Raw genomic sequence first — 17,372 nt, 5'->3', positions numbered from 1 at the left:
TAAACTCTGGTCCTAAAATTCTCTCTCTCTCTCCCTCTCTTTCTCATGCATTAGCAATTATTAGTTCTCCACTAGATTTTTCTCATTAGCCTAAAAACATACCAGGATTTTACTGACCATCTTATAAAACAAAATCAAACAAACAAAAAAACCTCTCTTTGCCTGGCTTTTCTCTTGCAGCGGGTGCCCTATTTCTCTTTTCTTTTACAGCAGAACACCTTGAAATAATCATTTATACTTTCTGTATCTAAATTCTTTCTTTCCACTCTCCCTTGAACCCACTCTAATCAAGTTTTCACACCCATGACTCCACCAAAACAGGTCACTGTCAAGGTCACAAACGATCTCCACATTGTTAAATCCAATGATAAATTCTCGGTCCTGCTCCTTCTTGATCTGAATTAGCAGATTTGACATGGTCAACTATTCCCTTCTCCTTGACACACTTTTTTTTTTCTGCTTGGCTTCCTAAGACACTGTCTTTGCTTGTTTCTCTCCTACTTAACTACTGGCTTCTCAGTCAGTGTAGATGGATTTTCCTCATCTCCCAGTCCTCATTGTTGGAGAAACCCAGAGCTCAGCCTTGGACTCCTTCTCTGGCTACGCTCGTTCCCTAGGTGAGCTGATTTGGTCCAAAGACTTTAAATAGCATCTTTATGCTAATGATTCCTGAATTTGTAAAGCCATCCAAGACTCATTTTCAACTACCAACTTGACATTTCCACTTGGATGTCACTAAGAATTCATGGATCTGTCCAAACCTGAGCTGATATTCTCTAACCTGATCTTCCCACAGTCTTCCCCATCTGAGATAAGACAACGCCATCCCTCAGTTGCTCAGACCAGAGCCCTTATGATCATCCTTGATTCCACTTTTTCTCTCACACCTCACATCCAACCCATCAGTAATCCTGTTGACTCTAGATTCAAAATATATAAACAATATAATCCTCACGACCTTCACAACTATAACTTTAGCCCAAAGGACTATCACATCTTGCCTGGATTAATAAAATGGTCACATCATTAGTCTCTTTACTTCCAATGTGCCCTCTTTAGTCTATTGTCAACACAGCCATGAGATGAACCTGTTAACATAGAAGTCTTTCCTCAGATCAAGGCCCTTCAAGGTCTATGCCTGCTGCACTGAGAAAAGGCCAAAATCCTTGCAATGGCCCCTACGGCCCCATGATCTGACCCCTGTGTTACCTCTCCAGCAGCATCTCCTACTCTTTTCTCCCTTGTCCCCTCCACCCCTACCCCAGTTGAATGCTCCTGCTTCAACACCCTTGCACTTGCAGTTTTTCCACTCTGTGTGGACTGCTCTGCCCCCAGATATCAACGTGGCTGGATCCCTCACTTTTATTTTTAATTGGAGTATAGTTGCTTTACAATGTTGTATTAGTTTCTACTGTACAGCAAAGTGAATCAGTTATGTATAAAATAGATAACTAGTGAGAACCTACTATAGAGCACAGGGAACTCTACTCAGTGCTCTGCGGTGACCTAAATGGGTGGATCCCTCACTTTTTTAAGACCACTCAAATGATAGTGAATTTTCTTTGGCCACCCCATATAAAATTTTTAGCCCCATCCCTGATACCTCTAAACCCATTTCTTTGTTTCATTTTTCTTTTTAGCATTTGTCACTGTGTAACATATTATGTATTTAACTCATTTTGCTTATTGTCTCTCCTCCACATTAAGTTCAGTGAAGGCAGCAACTTCCTTTTTTTTTTTTTAAATTAATTAATTAATTAATTTAATTTTGGCTGTGTTGGGTCTTCGTTTCTGTGCAAGAGCTTTCTCCAGTTGTGGCAAGCGGGGGCCACTCTTCATCGCCGTGCGCGGGTCTCTCACTATCGCGGCCTCTCTTGTTGAGGAGCACAGGCTCCAGACGCGCAGGCTCAGTAGTTGTGGCTCACGGGCCTAGCCGCTCCATGGCATGTGGGATCTTCCCGGACCGGGGCACGAACCCATGTCCCCTGCATTGGCAGGCGGATTCCTAACCACTGCACCACCAGGGAAGCCCCTATTTTGTTTGTCCTTGTACTCCCTGCAAGTGGAATAATGCTTGACATATAAAAAGTGCTCAATACATGTTTGTTAAATAAATGAATGAATACTATGCAATTAATACATTTTAAGTCTCCTTTTTATTCTTTATTTTTCTTTTACCTTTCTGAAAACTCTTTCCAGGCTTCATTGCTAATTCCACTTCATTGATTTGTCCCCTATACTTTTGGCTCTTATCTACTCACCCTACAAACTTTCTTGGTCTCATAACTTCTCAGGGTTTAGACTAACTTACATGATAATGATTCACATCCCTCCATCAGGAGCATTCTTCACTCTCCTGAGCTGTATGTTCTCTTCCTAACAGCCTCCTGAAATTTTCACTTGCTTTGCTAATAAGTTCTTCAAATTGTGTAAAATAAAATTCATTCCTCTCTCTCTCCAACCTTACCATGTTCTGTATCTTGGTTAACAGTGCTACCATCCATCTAATCACAGAAGCTAGGACTTTGGTATCTTCTTCAGTTTCTCCCTCAGAATCACTTTCAATTTCAGTTAGAGGATCTTTTTCCTGGTCAGGATGACATGATTTCTTGCTTCAATCTTCACCCAGCAAGTATAAACACCTATGTATGTATGGTGATTTTATATATATATATATATATATACACATATATATATATATATGTATATAATATATATTCATGTGTGTGTGTGTGTGCACACACACATATATGACATAGTGACTCTCAAAAATGACATGAAAATATCTATGGACCAACTCAAGTAACGAAAAAATAGCAACACACAGCAGTAACAGAGGCTAAAGTCATGGTTCTATTAAGCTTTAAGTCAGAAAACTAGCAGATAGAACCAGAAGTTTGACCAAGAGTCAAAAGTTTCCCAGGTGTCAAAGGGAATGAAGCCAGGCTCACTGCATGAAACTGGACATGGCGACAGGGTCTCTACCTGTGAAATGCTGTAGAAAAATCAGTGACCACTGACCAGGTCTAAGGCATTTGTCAATCTGTTCACTTGTAGTGTTTGAAGGAGACAGGCTGGACTTACCCCAAGCTGCCGGCCAGCTCTTGTTACTGAATCTGAAAAGTGCCCCAGATCATGTTTAGCTTCTAATATAAAACTTCCTTCTGGACTAGGGGTCCAGCAGGGCCCCAAGGCAATTGTAAGATGACTACAGAAGGAAAGCAGTCCTTAAAGAAGCAAAGAAGAATTATAAACCTGCAAACAAAAAAATCCCAAAGCACATAATTAAAACTAACACTAAAAGAGATAGCCAACAAGATCTACAAGTGGAAGACTGTGTCAGTCTTGAAAAAATAAAAATAATGGAACAATCTATACATGATTCCGAAATCATTTTGTTTTAAGATTCTCAGAGACACAAAAATGTAAGACCCAGAAAAAAAATTGTGAAACACAAACTAGCAGATATAACTCAAGAAGAAATGACTAAAAACAGAAACAACCAGCAATCATGTATAGAGTCCTTGACTTTAAAAAAGAGAACCTTCTAGAATGTCATTAAAGAATTAGAGGATTCAGATACTACTGAGCTTGTTCCTAGAAAGAACACAGAGGAGAGTAAATGAAAAATGCGAAAGATTATTTGAGGTTTCAAAACACATCTTAAAGAAATTTGAGAATTCAAAAACAAACAGAAAGACAGATAAGCAGTTTTCTAGAAATTAATTTTTCAGAATTGAGGACATGCATTTTCAGATTAAAAGTACATCCTTAGTGTCCAGTATGTTAAATAAAAATAAACCCACATCTAGACCCATGCCTGTGAAATTGAAAAGCATGAAAGATAAAGTGAAAAGTATTAAAAGCTACCAGAGAGAAAAGATGAATTAGCAGTAAAAAGAAAGACAATTACACTTAGAACTGATTTCAACAAATGATACTGGAAGACAATGGAGTAATATTTTTGAAATGTTAAGGAACAACTACCATCAATTTAATGATTTACACTAAGCTAAACCATAATTCAAGAGTGAGGACAATATGAAGATATCTTTAGACCCACAAAAGCCATGAAAATGTAGCTTTCAGCAGGTTAAAAGAATTCCCAAATAATATAGTTCATCATAAAAAAAGTGAACCAAACTTAATGAAATTAAATATGAAAACAAAAATGATTAAAGGGGTGGTAAAATATGTTGTGCAATCTATACTTTATGCAAAAAAATTCCAGAAATGTCAGTAGCGATGGTGGGGGTAGTAGGATGTGGTGGGAACTCAGTGTGTAGGAAAAATGTGTTTAAGTTATTACCTGGTTTGAGAGAAGGACAGAAAAGTTTCACCTTTTGTTAGGAAAAAAGAAGGAAGAGACAGAAAAAGAGAGAGAGAGAGAGAAATACATGTCAAAATTTTAGTGGTAACTTCCTAAAAAATAAAAAAAAAATAGAGGAAAGGAAAGTAAACAAGGAAAATTTCAGTAATGTAATAGAAGTCAGGAAGGGGAGAAATGAAGAAAGCAAAGAAAAAGGATGGGAAACAGAACAAAATAAAATGGCAGAAATAATTCCAAATATAGTAGTGATCTGAAATGATAACAGTTTGAACGCCTCTATTAAAAACTAAAGAACACCACAGTGACTGGAGTCTGTCATACAGAGTGAAGTAAGCCAGAAAGAGAAAAACAAATATCGTATATTAACGCATATACGTGGAATCTAGGAAAATGGTACAGATGAACCTATTTGCAGGGCAGGAAAAGAGACATAGACGTAGAGAACGGACATGTGGACACAGGGGTGGAAGGGGAGGGTGGGACGAATTGGGAGATCAGGATTGACATATATACACTACCATGTGTAAAATAGATAGCTAGTGGGAACCTGCTGTATTGCACAGGAAGCTCAGCTCGGTGCTCTGTGATGACCTAGATGGGTGGGGTGGGGTAGGGGTTGGGTGGGAGGGAGGTCCAAGAGGGAGGGGATATAGGTATACATATAGCTGATTCACTTCATTGTACAGCAAAAACTAACACAACATTGTAAAGCAATTATACTCCAATAAAAAAAAACAAAAACAAAAACAACAACAAAAAACTAAAGAACACCATGTAGGGAAAAATTTCAGGTACATGTTCAGTAGTGTTAAGTGTATTCACATTGTTGTGAAATGGATCTCCAGAATTTTTCCATCTTGTAAATCTGAAACTCTATACCTATTAAATGACTCCCCTTGTCCCCCTCCCCCCGCCCATGGTAATCACTATTCTACTTACTGCTTCTATGAACTTGATTACTTTAGGTACCTCAAATAAGTAAAATTGTACTTTAAAAATTGCACAGAAAGATTGAAAATGACAGTATTGGAGAAGACTACACCAAGCAAATAAAAAATTAAGTTGGTGTAGAATAAATAGATGGACGTTAGGCACTCCAATCAGGTTAAGCCCTGAGCAGCATTGCTTTTTAAGGAGTGGGTCATGGAAGAAGCTTCAGTGAAGGAGAATAAGAAAAAAATGATCAGCAAAACACCAGTAGAACTAGAAGAATGTAGAGATTCGGAAAGGAAGGAGCATGCAACAATGTATCAGTCCAGTCAATAAGGAATATTGATGAGCTCTTTTGGTGATCTGGGCAAAAGCAAATTCAATTAAATTTGAGCAAATTCCTAACTCCCAAGTTGAAAAGGAATTATGCTTTTGAGAAGTTTGAGGAAAAATAAGAGAGAGGATTACCTAGAGGTGAGGTTAAGGAAAGATGAATATTGCTTTATAGGACTCATATAACCATAGGTTGAGGACAAAGAGATTAAGATGGAGGGGTGGCAACTTCTCTTTTCAGTTACATCTCATTAGTCCCCCCCACATAAATCACATTCTCTTTAACCCAAGGCCACTCACTGGTCCCTGAATAGCCTTATACCTGCACCTCTCTTTGATATTGGTTACAGTTTCCAGAGCCTGGAATTCCAATCTCTTTTTTGCCACTTCTTACCCATCCCTTTAGACTCAGCTCAAATATGCCCTCCTCTGGAAAAACCTCTGACCTCTCCTAGGAGAAACAAACCCTCCTTCTATTGTATCCATTGAGTTTGTAAAAACAGTCTTTTCTTCTATAACAAGGTTAAATATGTTATTTATATATGGAATATAGTTACAATGAGTTTTTAAACATCTTATCTACTAATTTTATTATCTGTGTCATTTCTAGATATGTTTCTAGCCATGGATTTTCCCCCTTTATTACGAGTCATGTTTTCCTGCTTCTTTCCATGCCTGGTAATGTTTTATTGTATATCAAATAGTGTGAATTTGACCATGTTGAGTGCTGGATATTTCTGAATTCCTATAAATATTCTTGAGCTTTGTTCTGAAAGACAGCTAAGTTACTTGAAAACAGGTTGATCCTTTCAAGGCTTGCTTTTGAAACTTTTTTAGGTCGAACAAGAGCAGTCTTCAGCCCAGGCTTAATTTTGCCCCACTGCTGAGGCAATGTCCTTAGTACTCTCTCTGTTGCCCGTTTGAACCATGAGGTTTTCCACTCTGGTTGGTGGGCCCCTCTGGGAGCGCTGAGAATTGTTCTTTCTAATCCTTTTACAGGTTCCTCTTTCCCTGGTCTTTGGTAGTTTCCTTACATGCAGGTTCTGATTGGTACTCAGCCAAAGACTCGAGGGGGACCCTCTGCAGATCTCTGGGATTCTCTATCTGTGCAGTTCTCTCTTTTGTAGTGTCCTAGTGGCTTTGGCCTTCCCAGACTCCCAGCTCTGCCCCCTTGACTCAGATAGATGGCTGACTCCATTTTTCTCCTGTGCTACAGCCTAGTACATGGGTCTCACCTGGTATCGTAGGGCTCACCTCATTTGTTTCCCTTTTCTTAGGTATCACACTGCCCTGTGATGCCTAATGCATAATGCCTGAAAACTATTGCTTCAATTATAATTATGGTTCAATGAGGAAAATAAGGGGAGGTCTAGGGGCTAGTCATTTTCAGATTAGAAAAAATGTCAATAATAAAATATTTAAATTATAAATGTATAACTATTAATTTTAAGTATTATGGAGAAAATTCTAACTTTTGATCACTAGGAGTTTTTGCACAGATTTAATGGCTTTTCTTTTCCTACACTGCTGTTATTATTATTAGCGTAGAGTTTCTTAGATATTAGCATCCATGTAACATATGTGAATTATAAGGCCACTCAAAGGAACTACGCTGCGTGGGCAACAGCACTTTTTATTTTTATTGTTTTTTTGAGTAGTGATCAGCTGTGTCATAAGAAAGGCAAATCACATCCACTAATTAATTCATCATATTAATATCTTTTATTATGACACACCTAGCCACCTGTTTACCTTTAGTAGACCTTTAATAGACTGAATGTGAGTTGATTTTCCTGATGAGTGATAGACCAAAACATCTGGAGATTTTTTAAAAAAAAATCCACTGATCTTTTAACTTACTTTATTTCTTCCTAGAAAATGTCCTATTGACATACAAGTTAACTGTTCTTAGTATTTCTTGTACAATGACATCACAGCTGGCTCTGTAATTAACAGTTTCCCTGTGGTTTTTCTCACGATGGTTCATAGAAAGTCCTAAGGGAAGAAGTTGCTGTGCTTGGGGTAAAAGGAAAGGCTTGGTTTTGAAAAAGGAGCTGGATTCTGCCAGATAAGAGAAAAAACATTTCAGGGTAGTAATTCTGTCATCTGTCTAGGAGCTTTTTGGGGGAAGAATATTTGTTTTAGTGGTATTACAGCTCAAGTATCTAAGACAGCACCTAGCGTAGTAGTCACTCAAAAAATGTTGAACCAAAGATAAAATATGCACAGGGACAACTGACAGTGTTGTTACCAAATTCCAACTCTGAGCTGTACATATGTCAAAATAAAGCCACAGAGGGGCATAGGGGCTGGTCACAGGTACTGTGTGTACAAATGCTGGGAGTAGGGGGGTGGGGAGGGGACATGGTTTGAAGGGTGGGCTGGGATCAGTGTGTAAAAGGTCTTATACACTGTAACTAGATTAAAAGTTTAGCCATCAGAGGTTTTAAACAGAAAAGTGACCCATTTAGATCTATTTTAGAAACATAATTCTGGTAACAGTGAAACAGAGAGAGAGAAACAAGGGACAAGAAGACACCACGGCAAGAGACAGATAAGGGTCTGAAGTTGGCTATGGCAATGGGATAAGGGGGAAGATATAAACAGCTTTGAGAAAATTCAGGTGCAAAACAACAGGAATGGTGATGACTGATGATTAAACAAAAAAGGGAGTGCCAGATCTGGAATCGTTTTGGGACGCAGGTGGAAAAACCAGCTTGTTCTAGGACATGCTGAGTGAGTGCATGTAACACATCGAGGTAGTTCAGTTAGAATTAAGACAAAATCGGTGCCAGTGACAGGCTCCCTACTAACCCATAGCATTTAACACATTGAATGATAAGAATTTATTTATGAACCTGTTTCCTGTCCCACCGGTAACTGGGACAAGGATCATTTTAATCCTTTCACATCACCTATGCAAAATAAATACATAAAAAAGTTTGACAACTGATGGTGTGTTGTTACCAAATTCCAACTCTGAGCCGTAGATAGGTCAAAATAAAGCCATATGTGGGGGGCTGGGGGGGAGAAATTAGGCGTTTAGGATTAACATATACACAACTATTATAAATAAAATAGATAACCAACAAGGACCTACTGTATAGCACAGGGAACTATACTCAATATTTTGTAATAACCTATATGGGAAAAGAATCTGAAAAAGAATATATATATGTGTACATAAACACATATATGTATAACCGAATCACTTTGCTGTACACCTGAAACACAACATTGTAAGTAAACTATACTTCAATTAAAACATTTTTTTTAAAGAGATAGCTCTAGATGATACGTTAAAAAGTGTGGATGTATATCTATTATATGTAGTTTTACTCTGTACTATTATTTTTCTCCCACTCTGTAATGAGTGGGGGAAAAGAGCCATATGCAGAGATATCACAATAACCACCAAAACAATGACAACACTCTCAATGTATTGCCAAACAATGAAGGAATTAGGCGTTATATTCAAACATGATTGAAGAAAAAAGTTAAACTTGTTCTTTAAAGGCCAAGTCAACCATGAAACCCAATAAAGACAGAAAAAAAAAATAATTGTAGAAGAAATCCAAGAATGAAATTGTAACAGTCGTGGATTGCTTTGCCTTATGCTTTAAAATGTATTCTTAAAAATTCTTTAATTAAAAAAATAATTCTAATAAAAAGCTACAGGTGAATAGTAGATATAATTTCTGTGTTCATAGGTATCAATCATTGTATGGGAGGATATGGAATTCAGGATACAGAATTCAGATCCTTGATACTAAATAGAATACAAATGGGAAAAGAACTTGAAATATTTGCAATGGTAAGAATGTATTCAATAAACTGTATACCTTTCAATCTATAATAGACTCTTATGTATGTTTTATCTTGATTGTATGCCTCAGGTAAAATCGAACATCTTTATTAAAAGACACCCTGGGCTTCCCTGGTGGCGCAGCGGTTGAGAATCTGCCTGCCAATGCAGGGGACACGGGTTCGAACCCTGGTCTGGGAAGATCCCACATGCCGCAGAGCAACTAAGCCCGTGAGCCACAACTACTGAGCCTGCGCGTCTGGAGCCTGTGCTCCGCAACAAGAGAGGCCGCGACAGTGAAAGGTCTGCGCACCGCGATGAAGAGTGGCCCCCGCTCGCCGCAACTAGAGAAAGCCCTCGCGCAGAAACGAAGACCCAACACGCCCAAAAATAAATAAATAAATAAATTTATAAAAACAAAAAAATAAATAAAAGACACCCTACCAGTATCAGATTTCTCAAAACAAAACAAAAACCAAAAACCAAATGGCCCCAAATATTGGGATAATTCAGTATAAATATTGTGGGCAAATCCTCTTCTAAAAGAAAATACCTACTAAAGTACCTCTGAGCCATTTCAGGTCAAATCTGCAACCTCTTGAGACTGTTCAGTACTCTCTATACGTTAGTTTAAGAAATGTCCCACAGAAATGATAAGTTCCAGTAATGAGATATTTCTGGAATATTGAAGCTATTCAATTCATGAAGAAACCGTACACCTCTCTGAAGACTTTAATAGCTTCTTTGGCAGGACATTGTGTTATTCAATGTGTTAAAAGAATGCTGTCTTAAAAAATAGTGAGTTCTAAATTATCCCATTACACAAGTCCAGTCACTGCAGATTCCAAGAGCAGGAGAGACAGAGCAGGCATTTTGCAATGACATTTGGTTCTCATTCTCTTTGAAAAATACCAGGGTAGCACATCTATTGTAATACTGGTTATAAAGTACTTCCTATCACATTAAATCAAGAGGACTAAAACTCCTCAAGTGTGTACAAACACCAAATCATCCCTTCCTTTTTCTGTCAAGTTTTTAAAATGGTACCTACCATTGGCTTTATTCTGAGAAACAACTTTTGGTTTCTTTCTTTTTTTGGTCTTCTTTCTTTCTTGGTTATTTTCTAACTGAAAATAAATGGTGATGTTACACAGAAATTTAATTTTTATGAAATGTTGCCTACCACAATTAAGGAATATTTATTCCCCAATATCTTAAAAAAAACAGATAAGATTATACACAGTAACTATCCCATCATTTAGTGTCAATAGTGCAACTGAGAGAAAATATACAAAAGTTGTGTGAACATCTATTAAGATACACTGTAAAAGAATAGTCTTGTACCAGAAAGCACTGAAAGATCAAACTGAAAATTTTAAGCATTCCTTCTCATAAATAAGCCAAGTGATTTGATATTTATCTACATTTTTAATTAAGTCTATGTTATTTTAGGATATCTTAACCTACTAGATTCACTTTGTTAATTCAATATGGAGTCTCAAAATTATAGATATTCTTTTCCTGCAAACGTCAAAGAGAAATTAAGCTCCCGCTGTTTCTCCAGACAGCTAAGATTATATGTCATCCATAAGTTTCAGCACACAAGAAGAGTAAAAGAAAAATCATGTTAACGTAGAGTGAATCTAACTTTTGAATTTTAGGTGTTAATGATTTAAACCTTTGTGCTTAAGTCTGGAAAAATTAAATCCTTTAAAAGAAGTTCATAATCCTTGCGTAGACCCCTTATTGATGCCTGGATCACATCTGGCAATAATGAAGACAAATTAACACGATTTGGAAGATCTGGCAATATGATAAAGCCAAACCATACAAAATCGCTTCTCCGCTCTTAGTCACTGGTGGTCCCAGGAAGGATCAACTTCCTGTCTTGGACTCTGGTGTCTTAAATTAAAGGAGGAAAATCTTACTGCAATCTGGGTTCCAGGCTTCTGGCTCACAAACAACAAAGCTCTAAACTCACTAAATAGGAAAATTTTACCCCCAACATACCCTCTGAGAAGAATCTGCTTTTCTAATACATGCTTTTAATTTAGTTCAAAGAACTGACAATGACATAAATTCACACCTTCAACAGGTTAGTAGATTTTAAAGTTTAATGTACTATATTAACTTCTTCAATGCTAATTTCAAGGATTTACTAAGGGAAAAAAACCAGTTTCACCGTCTGAATTATTAACTATTAATTATTGACTATATTCTTTTTTATATGTGTATATAGGCCAGTCACATAATGATATTTTCAGCTAAATACTGCTTAAAACAAGTATTTTAAATAATTGTATACGTTTAAGTAACAGATTTGATACTAAGTTGTTAACAAGTAGAGTTGTGGTGACCAAATTAGGAAAATATTTTAATTCTTCAAGAATGTTGCAGGGCTTCCCTGGTGGCGCAGTGGTTGAGAATCTGCCTGCTAATGCAGGGGACACGGGTTCGAGCCCTGGTCTGGGAAGATCCCACATGCCACGGAGCAGCTGGGCCCGTGAGCCACAATTGCTGAGCCTGCGCGTCTGGAGCCTGTGCCCCGCGACGGGAGGGGCCGCGATAGAGAGGGGCCCGCGCACCGCGATGAAGAGCGGTCCCCGCACCGCGATGAAGAGTGGCCCCCACTTGCCGCAACTGGAGAAAGCCCTCGCACGAACCGAAGACCCAACACAGCCAAAAATAAATAAATAAATAAATAAATAAATAAGAAAATCCTTTAAAAAAAAAAAAAAAAGAATGTTGCAGAATAGCTTAAGAGTACCTTTTCTGTAAGAACTGCTCATTCAGCAGAAAACCAAGCACAGCAAAGAACTCCACCAGCGTCCCATTATAACCTGGAACAGAGGATGAACACCACATCTGCTCTAGACATTTTAACAATAGAAAGGCGCAATAAACCACTCTTGTTATAATTAAAGGGATGGTGGATGTGAAACTATTTGGAAAAGCACAAAGCATTAGACGACATAAAGCATTATTATAATTAAGGAAACGTGGCGTGAGCAGTGATTTCAGCAATGGTGGTTGTACTATAGTACACCGGACTACAACAACACATCTTTTCGTTTGTAGAGTTAGAAATAAATTAATGTACCTCAGATCTCTGTAGCTCTCATTTGCAATGTGCTTTCACATACACTAATCTGGTTTGAGTCTATATTACAACCACCCTGGGAGGTACGAAGAACGATCATTTGCTCATATTTTAACGTGCTGAATGTAATTTTCACCAACATGAGACATGATAATATGAAATCATTAAGCCTAAAATGTGTTGAAAACAATAAAGATTGTTCTTGTATAGATGGGGCTTGGGATCAAAATGACACATTTATTAAATGTAATGTGCAAAATAAAATGAAGTGGCCTCTATTCAAAAAACGTACAAGACAGTTATTGTTTAAAATGCTTTAGTACTCATTTTCAATAAAAAGGAATCTGGCATTATAAAAATACATAAAATAGTCATGGATTTATACCATTAATTTACATAAGATATTTTCTGCATAAAGCAAAGTTATAAAATAGTAAAATAGTTTTAAAAGGTATTCTTATATGAAAGTTACTCCCAGTATAAAATTTTTATAACTTTTTGTAATTTTGGTCCATCGGTATAAATAAGACATTTTATCCTTTTAAAATTCATAGCTCCACTTAAAAACATAGGATTCTCTCTCTTTTAAATAAAAGTCCACTTGAGGTAGTATGTTAGAACTCTTCCTTGGTCCCATTCAGTCTATGTGTCCAAGTCATAAGACTGAAAATTTGAAGTCCTGTGGTTTTCTAAGGTCTGTTTATAGGTACACGTGTGATTTTCTCGCTGAAAATCTGTCCTTTCTTTCCCATCTTCCTCGGACTCACAGTCCAAGTTCGGGGAAGAACAAGCTTTCAAGTGAAAGGTTCTTGGCTGACAATCTGATGACTGTCCAGAGCTTGAAAAGGCATCCAGGTGAGGTCTTCTCAGAGGCTTTCCAAATGTTCCTGAAAGAAAGAACCCCCTTGAGCACATGGGGCCTTTTGGAGCAATCAACAAAATGCATTTCAAATGAAGGAGCATCTTCCCCCATGAATGTGAGTACCCCACGGACGTTCTACAAGTCCACATTATGGGACTCAGGTGTATGGTTGTATATCTGTGCTATGGAGAAAGACCTTACAGAACGGAGCTGAGGGCATGTGTGCCCCTCTTACACACACATCCACTGAATACAAGCAGCCCTTCTTCACCACATCTCAGGACTTATAGTAACATTCATCATTGAGCAATGAAGTCCCCCAACAGAAGTTCTCCCGAGTCCTAGCTGTATTAATCGAGAGTCCCCAATTCTCCACAAAGCGCATCTGGATAGTAACGTACAAGTCAACTGTTCCTGAGTATAGCACATTCCTCTCAGAACAACCCGTATGTCTTGCCCTTTCTTCCTTAGTAGCAAATTATTATTCCATTGACTCAAATTCTTGCCTCAGTCATGTAAAAGATATTATTTTCATTTTTTCAAAAAGGAATATGAAAAATTATACCAGGACAAAACATGAAATTTCTTAAAAGCTGGGTAAAATATTTTAAAATTCTATTTAAAAAAAAAAAAAGTTGTGGTTCATTTTTCCATATTTCCATGCAGTGAAAAGATGATCTCAGTTCTTCCATCCCATCGTGCCCATGCACTAGACTGAAAAATCCACAAATGAACCTCAGCGCCAGCCAGTGTCCACCAGCACTACCGAGGGCTTTAGGGCTCTGACAGCCTCCTTCGCAGGAGGTGGTCCAGCTTGGCTGATGGGCAGCTGCTGCCAGGTAGGACGCCGGCTGCCCTCGGACTGTGAGTTCAGTTATAAGCCACCAGACATCCCAAACCACAGCCATGCTGTGCACACAACTCCACCCCAAAGGCTGTTGTAGCCCAAAACCACTTTTTCCACATGACTGACAAACTGCACTCCTAAGTCACTTCCAAAACTCTTGTCTTCTAGATGCTGCCACACACAGAGTTGCCCAGAAAGTTCCTAAGGCTTAGCGCTGGATTAAATACATAATCAAGTAAAATCCTCACATCTGCCTTTGCTTTTAGAAACAAAGATACTAACTAATACGATGTCACGGCAGCATCATTAAAAAGAAAAACAAACCCAAAAACAACACCAAAAACTATTTTTCACCAGTCTGGCATTCAAAGCTCTCATGGCTCTCCCGCATGCAACTTGGAATGTGGGTCCTGAGTCAAGGTGTCTAATAATTTAATAAACTTACCCATGAAAGATTTACTCAGAGTAACCGATGCTGGCTCTGGACTTGGACTAAAATCTGCCAAAGACTTGTTCAGACATAAGTTGTTCATTCCAGGTCCTTCGTGTTGAGAGTAAGAAGAGCTGAGTAACTTCCTCACATGGGAAGGCCACCCTGTATCACTGACACTCTGCTCGCAGGATTCTTCTGAAGGATGAGGACACGGGTAGCCCTCCTTCTTCTTTATGTAACTGGGCTCATAGTGTTCCATTAAAGCTGTTCTTGGGTCAGGACCACAACCTTTTAAATTTGGGGACAATATCAGGAGACAGAGTTAATGCTTCTGGAGGTCTCTCCAGGAAACGGAACTCAGATAAGAAAACCACGTACCTGTATGATAGGCTTCAAAAGGATCTGAGCCATACACACTCCCCTTCAAATACACAGGGCCTGAGGGTCCCAAAAAGGGACAAAGGAACGGGTCTGTGGCAGCTTCCACATCGGCTTCACTGCTGTTGTCAATGTGGCATGTCCCTTTAAAAACCACATCTTAGTCACTGAACCAATTTTGTTCAAATACCATTCAACAGTCTCTCTCCACTTTTGACAGTTTTATAGATGAAAGTTCAGATAGACTATTATACAAAGGAAACACTGCAGAAATTTATGGTAGAGTTTTTTCAAAATTTATTGATGCCTATGGATTAGTAACTGAGTAAATGTGTGATATCTTACTAAAGGAGGACTTGATTAACCATTGAACTGAAGCTAACCTCGTTGCTGGCCCCACCTAGTTTCCAAGAGACACTGATCTGTGTATGGACACTGCAGCTGAAGCAGCCATGGTCTGAACCACATGATGCCACCAGCACTGCCTGCTTCCTCCAGAAAGTCACTGATGACCAGGATAAGGCATTGGCATTTAACCAATGACCTCTTAACGGCCAGCTCAAAGATGAGCCCGGCCAAAAAAACAAACAAACAAACAAAAAAAAACGTATCCGTGAGTATCTGAGCTAAATGACCCAGAAATGACATGCTGGTTAGTAGTGGACACAGCAGCTGAAGGACAAGAGACGTCATGAGGGTGAGAGATGCCACGATGGACCATGTGCCTGGGCAGCAAGAACTGGGCAGCTGGAGGGTGGGTGGTGGTCTCAGCAAGAAGCAAGTGTGCAGAATGTGACTCAGTAATGCTAGTGGCCTCTAGGGCTGCTCTGAGGGGGGACCAATCTCCAGCCCCAGCATCCAGGCGACATGGCACTACTATGCTCCAGTTCTGTCCCTTTAGACTTTTGTAAACATCTTTTCAGTAAACCCTGCTCCAGCTGAATGAGCCTGGGCCTCTGCTCTTTGCAGCCAAATGAGTCTAACAGGGACTACAGCTTTTTTGCTCAAATCTTCTATCTCTATGCCCTCTATCACTGCCTTGCCAAGCATTTTGCAATTATTTGTGGAATTTTTTGTCTCACCACTGACTAAACTGTGAAACTGAAAACAAATATTCTTCCCTCCCAACTACGGAGTCCACCACAGAGCAGATATTCAATCAACGCTTGTGGGAAAAGATGGTAAGATGTTTGAGAATAATGTCACTAGCTGCTAGTTACTGAGCCCTTAATACGTGTCATTTTCCGTTATCATTGTATTTAAAGTTCACAACAACTTAATACGGAAGGATTATAGCTGCCCAAGGTCACACAGGGAGTGTCAGAAGTGGGTCTTGAACCAAGCTGATGCCCTTGTATTACGCTGCCTCCTTATTATTCTTTAAACAATACAGTCCTTAAAGTGAGAGTCAGTATTAGATGTCTCTAACAGAATGATTTTAAATCCTTTGACTTTTTAAGACCACACATGAAACCAGTTAATGTCATTTAAGTAAGAAGAACATTCAGGGCCAAAGAACATTTACAACATAAAGGAAGTATTACATAGCCTGGAGGAATTAAATTTTATTTAACCTACTTGTCTTCTGTTATTGCTAGAAACAAAGATTTTTCTAGTATTTAAGAGAAGGGCATAACTATCTAATTTCAGCTTTGCTAGTGATTTTGGGCCAGGGCCCTCCATATATGGGGGTATCAATTTCTTGTGAAAATTAATATTATATTTGAACCTTCCATTGGGTTATTTCAAAACAACTACAGCCCACGTTCATTTTCAGCACGTACCATTACTGCCGTGTTGTGGTAAGAAAAATCCGCCTCCTGAAGAAGTGACGAACTGGTGGTGGCTTCCACTTTCTGAGGAGACGTACCCATCCTGTCTGTCAGCTAATGTTCCCTGAGATGACAAATAACTCGGGGTGTCAGCCGGCAAGTTGGTCTCATCTGGAATCAAACAACAGCATTCCATTAACCAAGAATGATCGTAAATGCCACACGGGCTTCCCTTATGAATGGTACGTTCTGTTTTGTTTTCGGTGCAAATCAAATCAATCGACTGTTGCAAAACCATCTTGATGTAAGGCAAACCAGGGCTCTGCTGCTCTGGGGCGCCTGAGCTGACTTTCTACTTTATGGCCTGTGGGATATTCCTCCCAAATTTCAAAAACAACAAATGCTGACAAAGGTAAAGGTAATTTTCATGAGAGCATATCTAAGGTTTTGAATTAAGCTTGATTTCTGCCATATTCCCAACTTAATATTATTCACTGATGTAGGAGTTTTGCACATATAAGTCAAAGTCCCTCTCCCACCAATAACTAGAATCTTCCCTAGAGGCCTGTACACATACATGCA

The 17,372-nt window shown here is 38.7% G+C and overlaps 1 protein-coding gene across 2 annotated transcripts in view; it reads right to left on the bottom strand.

Annotated features, from left to right (window-relative positions):
- Positions 1–12,750: 12,750 nt before the first annotated feature.
- LRIG3 (leucine rich repeats and immunoglobulin like domains 3) overlaps positions 12,751–17,372 on the bottom strand; it is a 46,043-nt gene continuing 41,421 nt past the window's right edge. Inside the window, exons 16-19 of one of the 2 annotated variants that reach the window (XM_007179715.2) lie at positions 16,803–16,961; positions 15,019–15,162; positions 14,653–14,928; positions 12,753–13,385 (exon numbers count right to left, since the gene is read on the bottom strand). In XM_007179715.2, coding sequence (XP_007179777.1) covers positions 13,141–13,385; positions 14,653–14,928; positions 15,019–15,162; positions 16,803–16,961 — 824 coding nt within the window. In that variant the 3' untranslated portion in view covers positions 12,753–13,140. Of the gene's footprint in view, positions 13,386–14,652; positions 14,929–15,018; positions 15,163–16,802; positions 16,962–17,372 lie in introns of both variants that reach the window. The other variant, XM_007179716.2, reaches the window with a different exon arrangement.

The sequence above is a fragment of the Balaenoptera acutorostrata genome, chromosome 11 (genome assembly GCF_949987535.1).
Source record: "Balaenoptera acutorostrata chromosome 11, mBalAcu1.1, whole genome shotgun sequence".
Lineage (NCBI taxonomy): Eukaryota > Metazoa > Chordata > Mammalia > Artiodactyla > Balaenopteridae > Balaenoptera > Balaenoptera acutorostrata.
Note: the sequence above shows the minus strand (reverse complement) of the source record. Positions and strands in the feature narration are given on the sequence as shown.